This window comes from Melitaea cinxia, chromosome 29 (assembly GCF_905220565.1).
Source record: "Melitaea cinxia chromosome 29, ilMelCinx1.1, whole genome shotgun sequence".
In the NCBI taxonomy this organism is placed as follows: Eukaryota; Metazoa; Arthropoda; class Insecta; order Lepidoptera; family Nymphalidae; genus Melitaea; species Melitaea cinxia.
In genome coordinates, this window is record NC_059422.1 from 6,322,246 (window position 1) to 6,341,619 (window position 19,374).

The following is a 19,374-nucleotide window of genomic DNA, read 5'->3' on the forward strand; positions in this document are numbered from 1 at the left end:
ATATATTTATATATATCTTATTAAAAATTTTAAGCGACAGTAAAATGCCATTTCATCTAACAAATGCCATTTCTATTTACTCAAGACGTTAATGCAGTTTTTAAATTTAATTAAGTACTTAAATTAACTGTACTAATTTTATTTCGACATCTCTGTAACCCCTAATTCACTGATCTTATCTATTCCAATGTGATAATAGCACTATCGTCCGTGCTCTAATTAACCACTAGTAAAACCATTACTTCTAAATAATAATAATAATAATAAACTTTATAAACTTTCCATTTTAAAAAATTAAAATTGACTAATCGTGTTATAAAAAGTATTTTAATAACGCACAAAACAGTGTTAAATTCTATGTATGCAATTGGCGCCAAGCGTAAAACCACAATCAAATATGGCTTCCATCTGTCAAAAAGCGCGCTTCCTGCATACATCCCGCCCTCGGACGGCTGACGTTTTATTTCATTTTTTTTTACTTATAATGTAATCCAGTATCCAGCCTGTTCTATATTATTCCATCGTATAAGCGGAATATAAAAACGCTTTGTGCGGTGATGAGAGCAATCAGTAGCCTTCGAGACATCAAGATGAGAGTTCTGGTTAGTTCTTATTTTATTAATAGTTTCTTTGTGTTATCTGTGGAAAGTTCGAGAGTTTTCACTCGGTTGTGTTTAAAGGTTGTGGGTTGGGTTATTGACATTGTTTGTTTGTTATTTTTTGGATACATCAAGCGTTGTTTTATTTTTTATATTATTTTTTCGTATTTTAAATTTATCAAAACTTATTAACGAAGCATTTTTCAATACTAAATTTAACTTTATTTAGCTTAATTAATATTAAAAGATTGTGCAGAAAACGCACTTTTAATTAAAAAAGGACAAATATTATGTTTAAGAAAAAAAAAATCGTTTCAATTGGGTTCGATCCCCGTTCATAAACATAATTTGTATAGGTCAAACTCATATTTCCCATGATTAGACGTGTTCGTTTGGTTTGTGTACTGTATTCCCGGATTCCCAAAACAAGAAAGAGTCTTTAAGTGTGAAAAGTTTATTTCTTATTATTTATTAATAAAAAAATCAAATTAACATACAGTTTATATTTATGTCAAATGATTGATTCATTCATTCTACTTTTGTATCATGGCTATCTAATAGAGCCTCAATCGATTAAATTATTATTTTCTATAAAAATGAAAATTAAAATTTTATGTAAAAAAGTAAAATAGCAGTTGATTTCATCACATGGTCCTTCCGTTATTTTGCTATCATCCGTACATCCAAAACTTTGACGTCCAAACAAAATAAGATTTTGACCGATTCTTATTACCATAATAGTTAGTATTAAAAAAATACTTCTAATCATATTACGTTTATAGTTTGATATGTACTTTGTACAAAAGCGTGCCTTTTATAGCATACTTATGCAGTGTTATAAAAATCGAGAGACTTAAGTGTAAATGAGAGTAAAGCACAGCCTCCTAGAAGGCGTGCAATATCATCATCACCATCGTCATCACTTCAGCCTATTGCAGTCCACTGCTGGACATAGGCCTCCACAAGTTCGCGTCAAAAATGGCGTGAACTCATGTGTGTTGCCCATAGTCACAGGCAGGCGGGTTGGTGACCGCAGGGCGTGCAATATAGAAATACCTAAAAAGACCAAACCTTCTTCGATATCAGCTATTATTTTTCATCATCTATTGATAAGCTATATTGCATTACTAGTGCATATATAAATCTTAATATATATAAATCTCGTGTCACAATGTTTGTCCTCAATGGACTCCTAAACCACTTAACCGATTATAATAAAATTCGCACACCATGTGCAGTTCGATCCAACTTAAAAGATAGGCTATATTTTATTTAGATATATTATGTTATTATTATATTTCAGAAAAAAATAAGGTGATACAAAGTTCGCCAGGTCAGCTAGTACATTATAAAATGCATTAATCGTTTCCTAGATCGATAATTCTTATTTATCATATATGCTAACGCTTTTTAATTATGTATAACAAAAAACTAGTTGTGTTTCCTGGTTTGACTCGTGACATATCTATACTAATATCATGAAGCTGAAAAGTTTGTTTGTTCGTTTAAACACGCTAACCTCGGGAACTGGTTTTGGTGCTGGTTCGAATTGTATTTTTTTTGTGTTGATTACCCATTTACCCAGGAAGGCTATGTGCTATTTTTTTTCTTCATATTAAAGCGTGTGGAACTTCGGGGCACAACTAGTATTATATATAACGGCATAGCTCCATAAAATTACTAGAAAAAAACATGAAAAAAATATTTTCCACCACCCAAACATTGATTTCCCTTGCAGGACATAGGCCTCGTCCAAATATTGGAAATAAGTAAATATAATATGGTATACTAGGCGTTTCCATAAAAAAAGTATTTAAATCAAGTATTTTAAGACAATTCAGAGTATAGACGAAACAAATCTCTCTTTGAAGTAAAATGACGAGACCGTTACGAAAAGTGTGATCGGGCGAGGCGAACAAAGTCGAGAGGTTATAAGAGAGGTATAAGCTGGTGAAGATAGAAAGAGAGTTACGTTTCATATATTACTGTAGGAGCACAATTGTTTTTTTTTATTACGCGTATTTTTCTAATAGTTTTTATATGCAAAATATACATAATATAAATTATGTGTTAAGGTTTGTAACATAACTTACATGTATTACGAACCAAATGCATTAAGAAATTTCATCATGAAATTAATATACAAATAAAAATTCCAACAACGCGTATCATCGTACAGTTTTCGCTAATTATTATGGTAAATGGATTCGTACCGACGACCTTCGTTACCGCATACCGCATTATAATTGTTAATCATTGAACCAGTCGCCCACGGAACTTATTGGCACTTGTTATATGCCCACTTATTGTTATTATCTCTTGAATAATGATAACATTCCAATATATTTAGTATTTTGTTATTAAGTATGTACAAATGTCTCAAGATAAGCTACGGTAGAGCTTTGAAAGCTTTAAGCAAACTGGTTTTTAATATTAAAAAAAAAATAACTTTGGTTCATGTTTGTTTGAGAAATTAATATCAGTAAATAATTGCGTAGTAGTCTAATTAAATATTTTTGAAAGAGTAAGTGTTTTTTTATCTCTTTTATTGCCGATTCTTTTCAAGATAATCTGCATTGCGAATCGGTGGTAGCTTCATATTATTATAATTTACTCATTCATTAATTATATAATAGTCTGTATATTGAAGATTAAAAAAAAATTAATACTACTGAAGTAAGTAATTTTTGGTTTCGATTTTGGCAAGTATAATTGTTGAAAATTAAAAAAAAAAGATTACAGATTTACGTTCATTTCATTTTATACGTGTTAGATCAGTTGTTTCTGATAACTAGTCCTATTCCACGAGTCAAAACATAACATTAGTATGCCTACAATCTTTCGTAACAAATACGCACTTATCTTAATTGGATTATTAAGTCTTGCCAACAAACAAATTAACAAAGTAATCTTTATTATCATATGAGTTATACCATATCGTTATAGAAATATAATAAAATAGAAATAATGTCAGACACTAAAGCTAAACTACAGCGCAAAGTTATTGATAAAACTTGTTTTTAACTAGACCTCTTATGGTTGTTTATTTCCTTAACCTGAAGAAAAGGTAAAATTACCATAAATATCAAATTACCAAAAATAATATATATAAATAATATGTTCATTTTACATACAACCACGAGTTCACGCCATTTTTGGTGGGAACTTGTGGAGGCCTGTGACCAGCAGTGGACTGTCATAGGCTGATTTGTGTGTGTGTGTGTGTGTAATTTTACATTTCTGACATAAATTATATCATCTATACCAGCTATACAACTAACGCGGCATTGACTACATTTAAAACACTAAGCCATATTTTATAATAAACTGTATGACTTCAAAACATAGGAAAATAATATTAAAAATATAATTTCTTTTATAATCTACAATTTTTTTATTATTTTTTAGGTTCTATCAGCCCTATTCGCTTGCGCTGCGGCAGCGCCCTCTATCTTGGCACCAGTGCCATATGCGGCAGTGGCGATACCAACCCTCGCTGTAGCTCCTACTATACCCCCTGGCGACATTCAGGCTGCAGCTATTAATGCTCAGGTAAAATATAACATTGATCATTAGTGATAATAAATCCTCGGATCAATCGAGCATTCAGTCATTATCTTCAGTGATGGAATACTTTTAAAAATGAGAATATATTTACTAAGTAGAATGCTTTTAATAGCATTGTTATAAATCCTTTACTGTAAGGTGCAATATTAAAAATCATATTAGCTAAGCCGTTTTGAAGGAAAGACGGAGTAACAGGTTAAACGGCCTTTGACCAAAAGAAAATTATTATATTTAATATTTAATAGTGAAATTCATAGATAGTTGATTTGCTAAAAATAAAATCCCCTTCTTATTAGGTAAAAGCAGTAGACCAGGCCCGTTTCATCGCCGACGAAGCCCAAGAACAAGCCATCCAAGCCGTTGAAAACAGAAACGAGGGAGTGATCGAAGCTAATGACTTGGTCAAAGAGAAATCCGAAGAAGCATTCTGGGCTGCTGAGGAGAAGAAATGGCAAGCCATGAACGAAGCCCAAGTCGCTGCAGCTAAGATCGACGCTGCCATTGCTAGCAACGCTGACGTCATTGCTAAGAGCTACGCTCTAACTGGCGTAGTTCCCGTCATCCCTGGAATCCCAACCGCCGGAGTGATAGCTCCAGGTGTCGCTATCGGTTCCGCTTCCAGCGATGATAAAGCTACAGCAGCCATCAAAAGCGAAGCCACAGCTGAAGTAAAGACTGAAAGTCAGCCAGCCGTAAAATCAGCTGAGGCTGAGAAGCAAGTTGAAGCTGAGAAACCTATTGAAGGTGAGAAGAAAGTTGAAGCGGCCGTCGAAGTTAAGTCAGCCGCATCTGAAGCTCTTAAGGCTGAAAGCGCTGCTTTGGAGCAACTGAAATCAGTCTTCCCAGTTCCTGTGGCCGTCGCTCCCGGATTCAACTACCAGCCTTATGTTGCACCGATTACCTACCAATCAGCTTTCAGAGCTTTCCCCGTCCACGCCGCTTACCCCTACTCGGCCCCATTATACTCCGTTAAAAGCGTGTGGTAAGTGATGGGGAAGCTTAAGTCAACTTAATAAAATACTTATAATAACCATTTTGCGTTTTATTACCCACTTTTTATTTATTAGGTTACTTTGATATGTAATTAGTACTTTTAAACACACGAGTGATGCCTAAAGGACGAGCAAGTAAGAATTCGAAATACCATTTGAAGGAACTTTTGACTCGTAATTTTAAACAATACATGGGTATTTTTGTTTTTTTTTTTTTTTTTTTTTTTTTGTTAACAATCCATTCGTAGTATGAAAATCACTTTTTATTTTTTTATATTTTTAATTGAATTGGTGCTTGTTGGAAACTTAATTGAATTAATTTAGAGCAAACAGCCATACTATTTCCGCCTAAATAAACTGAAACGTATAATAAACTACCACTTAAAATGTCAAAGACCGTACTTGACAGTCACGTGGCTCCAGATGTTATAAAAAATGAGCGAATTACATTCACAAGGTCACAAAACTTTAATTCAAAGATCACAATGTCGATTGACAAATACGTAACGAGATTTTTTCTAATTTTGTCTGGAGTAGACAGTAAAAAAACGTTTGGTATTTATAGATCAAAATGTGTCAAATGTTTTTTTTTCTTCTATAGCTATACAAGCTGATATCCGCGGCTTCACTTGCGCTTCTTATATAACAATACCAAATCTGGTTAATATGTAAAACCACTATTGACCATGTGTGATATTGACACTGTTTTTTGTGAATATAGCGCTAGCCGAAATATCAGGAACTCAAAATTACCTCCCACAAATATGTTTAATAGGTACGTATATAAGTCATAGTTTTATTAAACCTGGCAGGTAAAAAATAATTACAATTATTTATAATAACTTCACTTCTAGACGACCTGTTATGCTGAAACCTATACCAGAATTTTAGTTACATCTCCAAGATAAGAAGAGTGATAATGCGATTGGGGTGGAGACTTTGCGCGATACTAGAATATAAATACAAACAGAAAAATAAAATAGACAAAAATAATAATAGTTATTTTGGCATCTATTGATATAAATACCCCTTTACCTAAAAATCTTCATTAACAGAAATTAGCCGATTACAATTTAATTATATATCTATATAAATAAAAATGAATGTTGCTAAGCGCATAACTCGAGAATGGCTCGACCGATTCGGCTTTTTTGTATATTCCTTAAAGTCCACGGTAGGTTTTTATAAAAAAAAAAATTAAAACTTAGTCATCACTCGGAAAACGTTACATTTATTTTACTACTAGCTGTGCCCGCAACTTCGTCCGCGTGGAATTTAACAAAAAAGTCATTGTTCAGTTCGCAGAGTTATAAAATAAAAAAATTCATAAAATAAAAGTAGCCTAACCTACGAGTACTTCTTATTATATCAGCTATCTGCCAGTGAAAGTCAAAATCCGTCCAGCCGTTTCAGAGATTAGCCGGAACAAACAGACAGACAGACAGACAAAAATTGTAAAAAATGTTATTTTGTTATATGAACCGTGTTTCAGAGATTAGCTGGAACAAACAGACAGACAAAAATTGTAAAAAATATTATTTTGGTATATGTACCATGTATACATCTATATGCATTTAGTAAAAAGCGGTTATTTTAATATTACAAACAGACACTCCAATTTTATTTGTTTGTATAGATTAACTATTGACAGAACGAAGTCTGTCCGGGCAGCTAGTATGTATAATAAAAATGCGATTTATCTTTAATTAAACTAAGTGATGTATAAAAAATATGTGAAATATAATTACGGTAATTCCTATTCGATTTTTTCAAACAACAACTTTCCAAAATTTTATTGACATGATTTAGATATTAGAGTATAAAATGGCAATTAATTTTGAGAAAATAATCTGTTACACGTGTAGCTTAAAGTAGTCATAATAAAAATAGTCATCATCATCATCGACATGAACACTTCAGCCTATCGCAGTCCACGGCTGGACATAGGCCTCCACAAGTTCGCGCCAAAAATGGCGTGAACTTATATGTTTTGCACATAGTCACCACGCTGGGCAGGCGGATTGGTGACCGCAGGGATGGCTTTGTCGCACCGAAGACCACACAGCAGATAATAAAAATAGTGTAATGTATTGATAACAAAGTGTCAGTACGTCCGTTTGTAAGAATTAGTCACAAAGTTTGCGAGATCGATTAAAAAGGTTTTTAAGTTACATAACCTGTATAACCTGAGGAAAACTTCTTATTCATATAGGAGACGGGTTTGACCTAAATCGACTACACAATGTACGAGGTTGTGGAGGTTTATGGATGTGGAGGTTGGTGGATTACTTTCCTACCGTGAGTAATGACGCCGCGTTGGCGCAACGGTTACAGCCATGGATTGTATCTGTTGCGCTGGCGGTTGCGGGTTCGATCCCCGCACATGACAAACATTTGTATTGGCCATACAGGTGTTTGCCGTGGTCTGGGTGTTTGTGCAGTCCTAGTGGGTCTCCCCACCGTGCCTCGGAGAGCACGTTAAGATCTGCGCTACGCTCTGATCCTTCTCCTACGTGGGGAAAGAGGCCTATGCCCATTAGTGGGATATTACAGGCTGAGGCGTGAGTAATGGTTTCGGTATTTGTGAAAACAACTGGGATAGACAACTTAACATATTGGAAGACAGAAGAGAGGACGTAAACTCAGACTGATAGCAAATACTTGTGCAAAGACGAACACAAAAGTCTGCACCGAGAGAGAATCCAACCCGCGATCATAAGGCGACTCACACCGCTACACCAGAATGATTATCCGGGAAAAATATCAAGGTACGACCCATGGTTACAGATTCTAACGCGTAACAAACTTTTAAACAATAGAATGAATTCACACACCTATGCCTTCTTTTGCGTACAATATCGTAATAGAATGAGTTTTGTATATCGTGACTCTTGATTTATTTAGTTGTATGCCTCACGGTCTAAGGTCCTCATGTGTGATGAAAGAAACATTATTACTATTAAAAGCTTTAAAACTGAACGTTGGCAAATATTTTGGCCAGTTGCCCAACACCTAAAGAAGACCAAGATTTACCATTAATTTACATATTACTTATAACTTATAAGTAAAACATATAGTAAAAGGACTTGTGATTATATTACAAGAATTATTTTTCAGCAAAATAGCGTATTTATCCATTCACACTACCAATTATAGATAAGATGGAAATATTTTTTATATCTTTTTTTTTATTGCCAATAACTTTTTGTAAATCAACGTCACTGTCAAACTGTTAATAAAGACTTAGTACGAAAAGTTATACTAAAATAAAATAGTGACGCAATATTATGTTCATCATTCATCATCATTACAGCCTATACAGTCCACTGCTGGACATAGGTCTCCACAAGTTAAAGCCAAAAATAACGTCGCCAAAAATATTATGTTCAGTTCCTATAAAATCCATCCACACCTTACTACAAATGCGACCATTGGGCTAGATGTTTGTTACGCAATGATGAAATAACGACTGAATGGATCTGGATAAAATTTGTCAGAGACGGATTGCAGTCTGGAATAATAGAAAGGTACCTTTTTTAGTCGGTGACCGTTTCTAATACTCATAGGGACTTTTCGTCATAACTCTACACCTAAAACGCAAAATACAGTCAGGCAATAATTCGTAACAAATATTCAGAATATAATCGCAACTATATTCAGATGATATGATATACTTCAGAATAATACATACAATTTTAAATTTTAAAATTGCAAAATGCGTCTCTGTCTCTCATCTACGAAATCTCACTCTATCTCATCATACGAAATTTTTCTTAACAATTTCCGGATTTCGCCACCACATTTTATCCATTCTGGTCGTAAAAGAATTTTTCACTTCGACATTTCTCTAGTTCTACGTAAAAAAAGAATTTTTTGATTCTTTGTTGCATAGTTATAACATAGTACACAGTTGTATCTTAGTATAATGTCTGTTCATAATAGTTGACAGAATAACATCGCACTCTTGGTCATAGGCTTCTTTATCCACGTAGGAGAAGGTTCGGAGAATAGTGTTATTAGTGACAAATAAGTCATTTTATTGCGTTACTGAACGTGAAAGGTACGAAATCGAGACAGGCGGTAAATATTTCAAATATGTAGACAATGAGTTGTTAGTATAGAATGTTACACATGAAAATAGGGCTGCTATAACACTAAAAGTCCGAGAATTAGCACTTATTTTAAAATAACCACGGGCCAAAGAGAATGGGTTATTTTTTTATTGCCAGTATGTAAAAGGACTAAACCCTATTAAGTGAAACAAATTTAAATAAATCATCCTTAAAAATTATTTCATTACTTTATACTTAACGGGTAGAACTTTTATGCACAATTACTGCTCTGCGTTTATATGAGTCGATAAAGTCTTTTTATATGGCCTAAACTATGACGTATTTATTTCATTAAAAGAGTACATTTCAAGATTTAAATTGTTTTTAATACCACACAGGCTAAAAGTTATTGCTATGGCCACACCCATAATTAGTGTTTTAGAAAGCTATTCAATTAACAGAAATTGTCTTAAAAAGTAAGTCAATTTTCAAGAATTCAGATGACGGCAACCCTAAGTGAAGGCAACATGGCGACTAGGCACGAGCTGCCACGTAAATAATTTTCGCGCCGTCGTGCCTAAGAAATCTATTTACGCACATAATTTGTGTAATTTACATTTTATTAATAATTTTATGTATATTTATTGTAGAGCGTTCTATTAATTTATATCGGAATCTGTGTTCCTTGAACGAAAATATTTTTTCTGGAAAACAAGGTTGTTTTTGTATCCTTATCTATACATATAATAAAATGGTAGGAAAGTCAAAACTGTTAATGGAATATGTTTTTAAAAGAATACTTGGGGTGTGATCTACAATCGATACCGAAGCCAAAAATATAGTTTTTAGAATTTTTGTCTGTATGTATGTCCGGGATAAACTCAAAAAGTGCTGCATGGACTTACTTCAAATTTGGCGGGAATATTATTAAGAAGTCGGGTCAACACACATAGGCTACATATTAATCACGCTATCACCTACGGGGAACAAGCAGTGAACCTTTATTTCTTCAACGAATTCTGTAACAACGTATAATCTAACGAGGCATATTTTAATGTTGTTCTTATTATGTTAATAACCGTGCTATAAGCAGCTATGATCTTAAAGTATTTCTTATATGGGGATTATTATGTCATGTTTAATTCCTCGACCTAAATGGGAAAAGAGGCCTATGCCCAGCAGTGAGATAATACAGGCTGAAACGTATGTCATGTCCGACAGAATCCCTTGATGTTTGCGAGTCGCTTTTAGTCATAATGTCGCACTTGCACCATTTGTATACTTTAAATGTTATCTTTGTATACTTTCTCTGAGTGTGGTATAAAGTGTCTCCTCTTTGGTATCTTTAACTGAGGTAGGGGCACAGCAGGAATGTCCTGCTCAAAATATGAAGCAGCCCGACTGGGGTAGTACCTCGACCTTACAGAAGATCACAGCTAAATAATACTGTTTTCAAGCAGTATTGTGTTCCTGTTCCAGCTCCTGGGGGGGATTGGGGATTAGGTCGGCAACGCGCTTGCGATGCTTCTGGTGTTGCAGGCGTCTATAAGCTACGGTAATCTCTTACCATCAGGTGAGCCGTGCGCTTGTTTGTCGACCTAGTGATATAAAAAAAAAAACAAAAAAAACTTTTCTATAATGTAGATTCTTAATTAGATCCGGTAGATGAAGCTGCCATCTGCTGCGCTGTTTGTTATATAATCTTTTTTTCGAGACTATTGTTTAGTTCGCTAATAGATAGAGAAAAAATTATGAACTAATTAGATTGAATACGAGTGAACTCTGTCTCTCATGATTTCGTTCGTATCAACTTAAAACGCTTAACTCATTGATCTTTACTCCCATATCATTAAATGTAGAGTGATTTTATAATCTTCTATGTTATTAAATGGATTTTTAACATTATTGAAATTTATTTGAAGAATAAAAATGTCATTCTAAGAAACAATTTTAGTTAAGTACATACTATAATTAGTGACATTCAGACCGCAATTGAAATGCAGGTAAATGATAAAAACTAATTCAATAATATAATTATATGGTTATTATTATTTTCTAAGGTTTTTATAACAACCGCATTTAAAACTTAGTACGCGCTAAATTAACGAGTAGACACGGCCTTGGGGGAAACTATTTCAAATATCTTATGAAGTGTTGCTATTATATTTATAGCACAGTGCTTAGTCAACTGCTTTGTATTAAAATCAAAATGGAAATGAAATTTATTCAAATAGGCTTCAAAACGATTAATCGTCATCCTACAAATTAAAATTTTTATTATAGATTCCGCAGAGAATAATTGGCAAGAAACTCCACTGTTACTCAGTTAAAAAAGTAAACTGTATTTAATACAAAATTTATAATATTGAAATTGCTTGCATGAAATACAGCGTCACTAAATCCACACATCTTTATCATTTATGTAAGTAATCCTGCACCGAATAATTAGCATTAGCTACTCATTTCTTTTTAATACACGTTTTTACAGTTCAGGCGTGTCTACTATCAATCATTCATTCTCTCATTATTTCGTTTGTCCATTTATTCGTTCATCAGTCATTAATTAATTAAGCTGTTTGTTTATTCAAGTATTTACTCATTCATTCATTAATTGAGACAATAGAACACTTGAATCAAAACGGCCAATTACAGGTTCAAATAAACATCGCTGAGCTAGTTATCTTATTTTTCATCTGCTTGGAGTTCAGAAAAAAGACTGTCAAATGAGGTAGGTAGTTAAAGAGCGTCAAACTACCTTACAGTTTCAAAATACGCGATGCAGAAACAATTAAAATATGGCTATCTTGGCTACCATAGTTAACGTAATAATAAAAGAAGAGATATATAATTACAAGGGATGTTATATATCAGCGCATAACTGCCCAAAAAGCTACGGCATATGTACGTTACTCTAATGTTTCTAAGCCTTATGTACAGTGTAGTTTGTATGTCTTAATAATATGAAATACCTGTTGTAATATAGTTGGCTGCTCTGCTTTTGACTTACCTGAAAAAGATAACAAAATCTTAGGAAAATATCAACGTTTACAGAATTATTCTTCTATTAAAATATCTTTAAAATAAATTACAAGTAACCATTAAATTAAAAATTAAAAAAAAAACCATACGCATTAAACATACGAAAATAAAAATTCCTTGCATCATTTTAAAAACGTACTGATGCTCCTCAAACTGCTGGATTGATTTTTACTGAACATAGCTTAGAACCGCAAATAAATTCGCTATCACATAAAAGAAGTAGCTTTGAGATCGGATCATCCGTTTAAGAGCATCGTACTACAGACATACAGACAGACATTGGCGTTAAACTCATAACACCTGTCTTTTTGCGTCTGAGTTAAATTGGCCAGCTAGCTTGCTTGGATGTTTGTATCTCAGAGTATAGACCAGACAGGTGTTCATTCTTGTCTGGGCTTTTATGACAGCGTTGTGAGTATTTTCTGACTTTTGACACTAGATCAACTTGGTACTCGGGAACTTGGGCCGTTGACTGGGGTAGTACCTCGACCTTACAGAAGACCACAGCTAAATAATACTGTTTCCAAGCCGTATTGTGTTCCTGTTGGTGAGTAAGGTGACCAGAGCTCCTGGGGGAGGATTGGGGATTGGGTCGGCAACGCGCTTGCGATGCTTCTGGTGTTGCAGGCGTCTATAAGCTACGGTAATCTCTTACCATCAGGTGAGCCGTACGCTTGTTTGCCGACAGTGATAAAAAAAAATAAAAAAGTAATCTGAGTACACACACATACATACATACATACATACATATAAACAAAGTATCGTGAAAATGACATCGTCGGATTTAACAAAAATGCTCATAAAGTAATAACTACTGAGACAATCTGAATTAAATTTTTATGGGACAAAATGGCTACAATTCCGCATCGAACAAAAAAGAATCACGTAAATCGGGTCAGAAAATCTCGGCGTCATCGGTGTACATACATAAAAAAATACCAACCGAACTGGTAACCTCCTCCTTTTTGGAGTCGTTTAATTACTGCAATGTTTCTATAGTTTAGCGCGTACATACATTTCGGCAACTCATTTAAATTCACATATAGATTCTATCTATATGTATATATAACAATTTCAAAATGCAATAATGAGTAAAATAAATAAATAATTTACCGACAATGGCAAGTGAAGTCGCGATGCGCGTACGCAGTTATGCAACCGCCCCGGTCACCTACTTCAGACCGTCGCGTCGCGTCGTGATAGGAATAACATTATTGTGTCAGGGAAAGTTAATATTTCAAATGTACATTTATCCTTATAGCACGAAATAGTCACGAGTTTAAACTTATTTACGTACTTAGTAACTTGTGTTTCGATACATGTCATATCATGTTCATGACATTCCTCGAGAAATGCATTACTTTGTTTATAAACTAGCGACCCGCCCCGGCTTCGCACGGTTGTATAAACTATCAGTGTTCCTCTACTATATTAGGTATGTATTATACATATAATTCTTCCCCTGGAATCACTCTACTAAGGAAACTTACTAAAGGAAACCGCATCAAAATCCGTTGCGTAGTTTTAAAGATCTAAGCATACAGACAGCGGGAAGCGACTTTGTTTTATACTATGTAATGATTATTATTGAAATTGGACCTTAGTAAATTATAGATAATATTGAAACTTTATCTGTATAAATTAAACTGTTTGGTCCCCGCGGGTTCTCTCGCGTTATTAGATTATGTCGATATTGTTTATATTGATTTTTTTTTATTAACAAATGTTTTAGTTGGAACGATTACAAAACATATGTCTTCGCTTTATATTCGTGTTGCGCCAGTTTGACCATTTATCTCAAACTCGCATATGGGTTGGTTACTAATTAGACAGCGACGAAATGTGTATGCTCTTTCTTTGCTGTAAAATCCTTTATCACCCTCACACGCTATATTAAGGAAAGGTTTAATTTTTTAGGACATGACACTGAATCCAACTTGCGTTTCTGTAGTAATAACTTGCTTTTATTGATTATTTGTCGCTCAAAAGCGTATAGTAATCCTTTTATTGAAAAAAAAAATCGAAACAAAAAATTCCTTTATTACTAAATTGATCAAACTCTGGAATTCCGTGCCCAATAATATCCGTCAAGCAGAGGCAATAAATATTTTTAAGAATCGTTTGCACAATGTGATCTATTGGTATATTGTTTCTATGTGTATGTTTGTATGTATCGTATGGTATATGAATATTATATTATAACTATGTTTAGTATTTTAAGTTAATTTCAATATCTGTAATAAACTTGCATTGTTGTGTATACAATCTTCCCGGCACGTTTTCCTAAACTTAGCGATAAGGCCGCCTTTACATATTTATTTGTTTGTGCCTAATGGTTCTAAATTGTATCTTTTGTTTGCGTGCAATAAAATTTTAATTCAAAAAAAAAAAAAAACAGCTATACTAATATTATAAAGCTAACGAATTTATTTTATTTGCTTGAACGCGCTAATCTCAGGAACTACTGTGCCGATTTTGAAAAATTCTTTCACTTTTAGATAGCCGATTTATCGAGGAAGACTTATAGGCTATATTATAATTTAGTACCTCTTTTTTTACTTAAATTAACGTGTGCAAAACCGCGGGGCACATCTAGTAGATAAATACCTACAAGTAAACTCCTTACGAAAGTAGACTGCCTCAAACAAAACCCGCACCTGGCATTTCCTATCCGAGATCAAACCAACAGACGAACAATAACACCTTGCCATATAAAACAAAATATTTATTTATCATAAATGTCTTACCTTAAGTTAATATCATTGAATAAACATTGACACCCTTTTAGAGTTAAAATAAAAAGTTACGTTCTTAGGGTAATATTAGTTATTCATTACATGGAAACCGTTCAAAGTTATTTTACGTTGCAATGTTGTGTAATATCGCGGTTTGATCCGCACTAAATTATTATTTTTTAATTAATATATTATACTTTATAACCGATCCCAAAAAAGGAGGATATTTTTTCCGTCTATATCGATTTTGATGATAATTTTTTATACGAATGTGTTCGTCAGCGGTCCGATTTAAATTTGATCGAACTCTGACGAGATCTTGTGAGGATGGATGGTTGAACTTTTGTAATACTCTTTTATGCCAAAACTACTAAACTTATTATAGCAAAACTTGGTACGGAAATAACTGGAAAAACAGTATAACACATAGGCAACACAACATATGGGCAACACATGCTATATTCCATATATCATGCAGATGAATCAGCGAGGCGTTGCTGGTACTATCACTTCCCACTGCTGGGCATAGGCCTCTCTCCGTGTAGGAGAAAGATCGGAGCTTAATCCACCACGCTGGTTCACTGCGAAATGGCGACTAGTATCGTATAAATCTCAAAATTAATTTACTAAATACTGTTACTTAAAATAATTACATAGCAGACACTTCAAGTTCATTTATTTATTAATAAATAATATACAATGTATTAACGGTAATGCAAATGGGAGCGACCGAGCCGTACCGAACGACTTAAGGCCGACAACATCGAAATTTTCTGATGAAATAATAACAACGCATTGCGAGCGAACGAGTTTGACTATCTGTTACTTTCGTACATTGGCAAAAGTTTATATATATATATATATATATATATATATATATATATATATATATATATATATATATATATATATATATATATGTATATGCTCTTTTATTTACCCCAACCTCCCACATCAACATAATATGTCATCTCATCTTCATTTCAACATATACTGTTATTAATTAAAAAAACTCGTTAGGGAAACAACAAAAATTATAATTGTAACAAAGACAACACCAAACCGCCTGTCCACCGTGGTGACTATAGGCAACACACATGACACATTCACGCCATTTTTGCCGCGAACTTGGGGAGGCCTATGTCCAGCAGTGGACTGCGATAAGCTGAAGTGGTAATTATGATCAGCGATAAACAAAGAGAAATATAAAATATATAGGCAGCAGTGTTATTGCTAGAAGACATATCATAAATAGTATGTTACGTACAAAGGCGATCTTATGACTAGAAGTCCTTACCAAAGTTACGTGTGTAACGAGAACTCGAAGTAATAAGAATAACTGTAAAAATTAAGCGTACCGAATAAAATATTTGTATTGTGTATTTAACTGAGGTAGGGCACAGCAGGATATTTCCTGCTCTAAATACGGAGTATCCCGACTGGGGTAGTACCTCGATCTTACAGAACACAGCTAAATTATACTCTTTTCAAGCAGTGTTGTGTTCCTGTTGCTGAGTAAGGTGACCAGAGCTCCTGGGGGGAAATTGGAAATAGGGTCGGCAACGCGCTTGGGATGCTTTGGTGTTGCAGATGTCTATAAGCAATAGTAATCACCATCAGGTGAGCCGTACGCTTGTTGCCGACCTAGTTATATAAAAAAAGTAAGAATACTTTTTAAGAATATTTTCTTTTATATTGTATGTGGGTGTAAGATATACATGTGCTATGTAAATTAGATTTTAATACACACATCACACAAAGATAAAAACAATCGATGTATTTAGCGACAATCGCTCTAGTATAGTGGTGCGTGTAGGCGCCTGAAACACTGACGGTATGCGGGATCGATTCCTGCTCGCGATGAATATTTGTTATAGTACAAATATTTCTTTCCAATTTGGACGTCTATCCTTGTGGGTTTCTCCACCGTTCTTTGGAGAGCACGTTAAGCTATCGGTCCCGGTTGTTATCATAAATACCTGATGGCGATTATTACTCATTATACATTTTAATGACAATCATGGATCGATCACGATCAGTTCTCGGTTTAGTAAAATATTCTTATATATTAAATTAAATCGGAAACAATTATGTTAAGTTCAATCTGGTCACGATCTACAAGACCTATCGTAAACGTAAACGAGAAATATCGTGTCAAAGAGTCATCAAACAAGCAGACACCATATGATACAGAAGAGTATTTAGTAAGCGTATACCTTATTATTTTATTTTATTTAAAATAAAATAAAATAAAATAAAATAAAATAATAAGGTGAGAATCCTTCTCAATAGTAAAATATAAAAACAAAAATAAATTTACTATCATAGCAACAAAAATCCCGATAATAAATTATCGTGATTAATAAAATGAACAATTAAATAAATAAATAATCGCTTCACAGCCAAGAATGAACAATTATATTTTTTTCGTCTATTCACATTTCAAACTCGTAAATCATACATAATAGATACAAATGTTTAACAAATAATAAAGTAATAAAAATTGAATATAATGTACTATTAATAAATTGTCTACACTAATATTATAAAGCTGAAGTTGTAAGTTTGTTTGAACACACTGATATCAGGAAGAACTGATTCGCATTGAAAAATTATTATTGCGCTCGATAGTCAATTTAACAAGGAAGGCTATATATATGGTATGTAATATGTTAGTACGTTTTTCCTAATTAATGCTGACAAAAGCGCGGGACACAGCTAGTATATCAATACAAATAAATAAAATTGGAGTGTCTGTTTGTAATATTAAAATAACCGGTTTTTTTCCAAATTTTTGTCTGTCTGTCTGTCTGTTTGTCTGTCTGTTCCGGCTAATCTCTGAAAGGGCTAGACTGATTTTGAAAGGACTTTCGTTGTCAGATAGCAGATGTAATAAGGCGTAACTTAGGCTACTTTTATTTTAGAAATTCATTTATTTTGTGACTGCGCGACCTGAACAATAACTTTTTTGTTCAATTCAACGCGCACGAAGTCGACACAGCTAGTAATAAAATATATATTAAACGTTTGTCAACTTTTTGTAGCCGTGTTTAAAGTCGTATAATAATAACTGATTTATATCAAGTTTGTTAGGCTGACAGACAGGCGCTAACGATACAAACAAAAATCTAATATATAAAATTCTCGTGTCGCGGTGTTTGTAGTTAAAATCCTCCGAAACGGCTTGACCGATTTTCATGAAATTTTGTGTGCATATTAGGTAGGTCTGAGAATCAAACAACATTTAATTTTCATCCCCCTAAATATTAAGGGTAGTCCACCCCTAATTTTTTTTTAATTTTTAGATAAATTATTTATTTTTTATTTTATTATGATTTGGCGTTGAAAAATACATACAGCCCTAAATTTTTCCTCTTCTACCACCAACCCCTATTTTTAAATAGCGTTTAGCGGCAAGACAACGTTTGCTGTGTCAGCTAGTTAAAATATATATTTGGTGTGTCAAAGAACTCGATCTATCATTCTTAGAGAATAGTATTGCTTAAATATAATTCAATGCATTTTTAAATCTATGTAAAAAAGAATATTGAGCTATACTATAACATTGTAAAAACATTATACGAACCTTCCTTGTATGTAAGTACGAAAACTATTACGAATACCGATGTAATTACTCTTTGCTGTATTAAGATTATTTTAATTCTGAAACCGCCTATCAGACCGTAGCGACTTTTTAAGGCAATTTTTAACGACGCGTCGGCTCAACGGTCAGAGCACTGATCGATGTATGTTGCTCTGAAGCACAGAACAAATATTTGTACAGGCCATACAGGCTGTCGTGTCTGGGCGTTTGTACTTGAGTATTGTGTGTGTTTCCGGGACTTCGACTACAAGAGAATACCCTAGTTTGGGGCCGTCAAAGGCATTATTTAAAAAAAAAATAACTAAATATAGATAAAGAACAATCAAAACATAATCTTGAAAATAAAATTGTTCGTCAACAATTAATACGAAACTATTTATCTAATCAACATTGTATATTCAAATTATTTTTGTTATACAAAAAAATTACACTACCATTAACATACACATACATACAACCATAAATACGTACACAAACTAAGACCGACCTAACCTTGTTACGCGTATCATATCCAACGGTACACAGTATAGAATTACTTACGCAAATTAGAGCATGAACTTAAATCTAATGTTTATGACTGCTGATATTAGCTAAAGATCTTGTTAACTATCTCTGATTTTACTTGGCGATAGATTTGACACAATTCTTATAATCCATACTAATATTATAAAGCTGAAGAGTTTGTATGTTTGTTTGTTTGTTTGAAAGCGCTAATCTCAGGAACTACTGGTCCGATTTGAAAAATTATTTCAGCGTTAGATAGCCCATTTATCGGGGAAGTCTACA

General features: G+C 33.5%; 1 protein-coding gene across 1 annotated transcript; it reads left to right on the forward strand.

Moving 5' to 3' along the window:
- The first annotated feature begins 507 nt into the window (after positions 1-507).
- On the forward strand, positions 508-5,199 carry LOC123668013 (pupal cuticle protein PCP52-like). Its single transcript, XM_045601831.1, has 3 exons — positions 508-602; positions 4,008-4,151; positions 4,463-5,199. Exons 1-3 carry the CDS (start codon positions 558-560, stop codon positions 5,150-5,152), a joined length of 879 nt encoding a protein of 292 aa, XP_045457787.1. The 5' UTR covers positions 508-557; the 3' UTR covers positions 5,153-5,199.
- Positions 5,200-19,374: the final 14,175 nt, after the last annotated feature.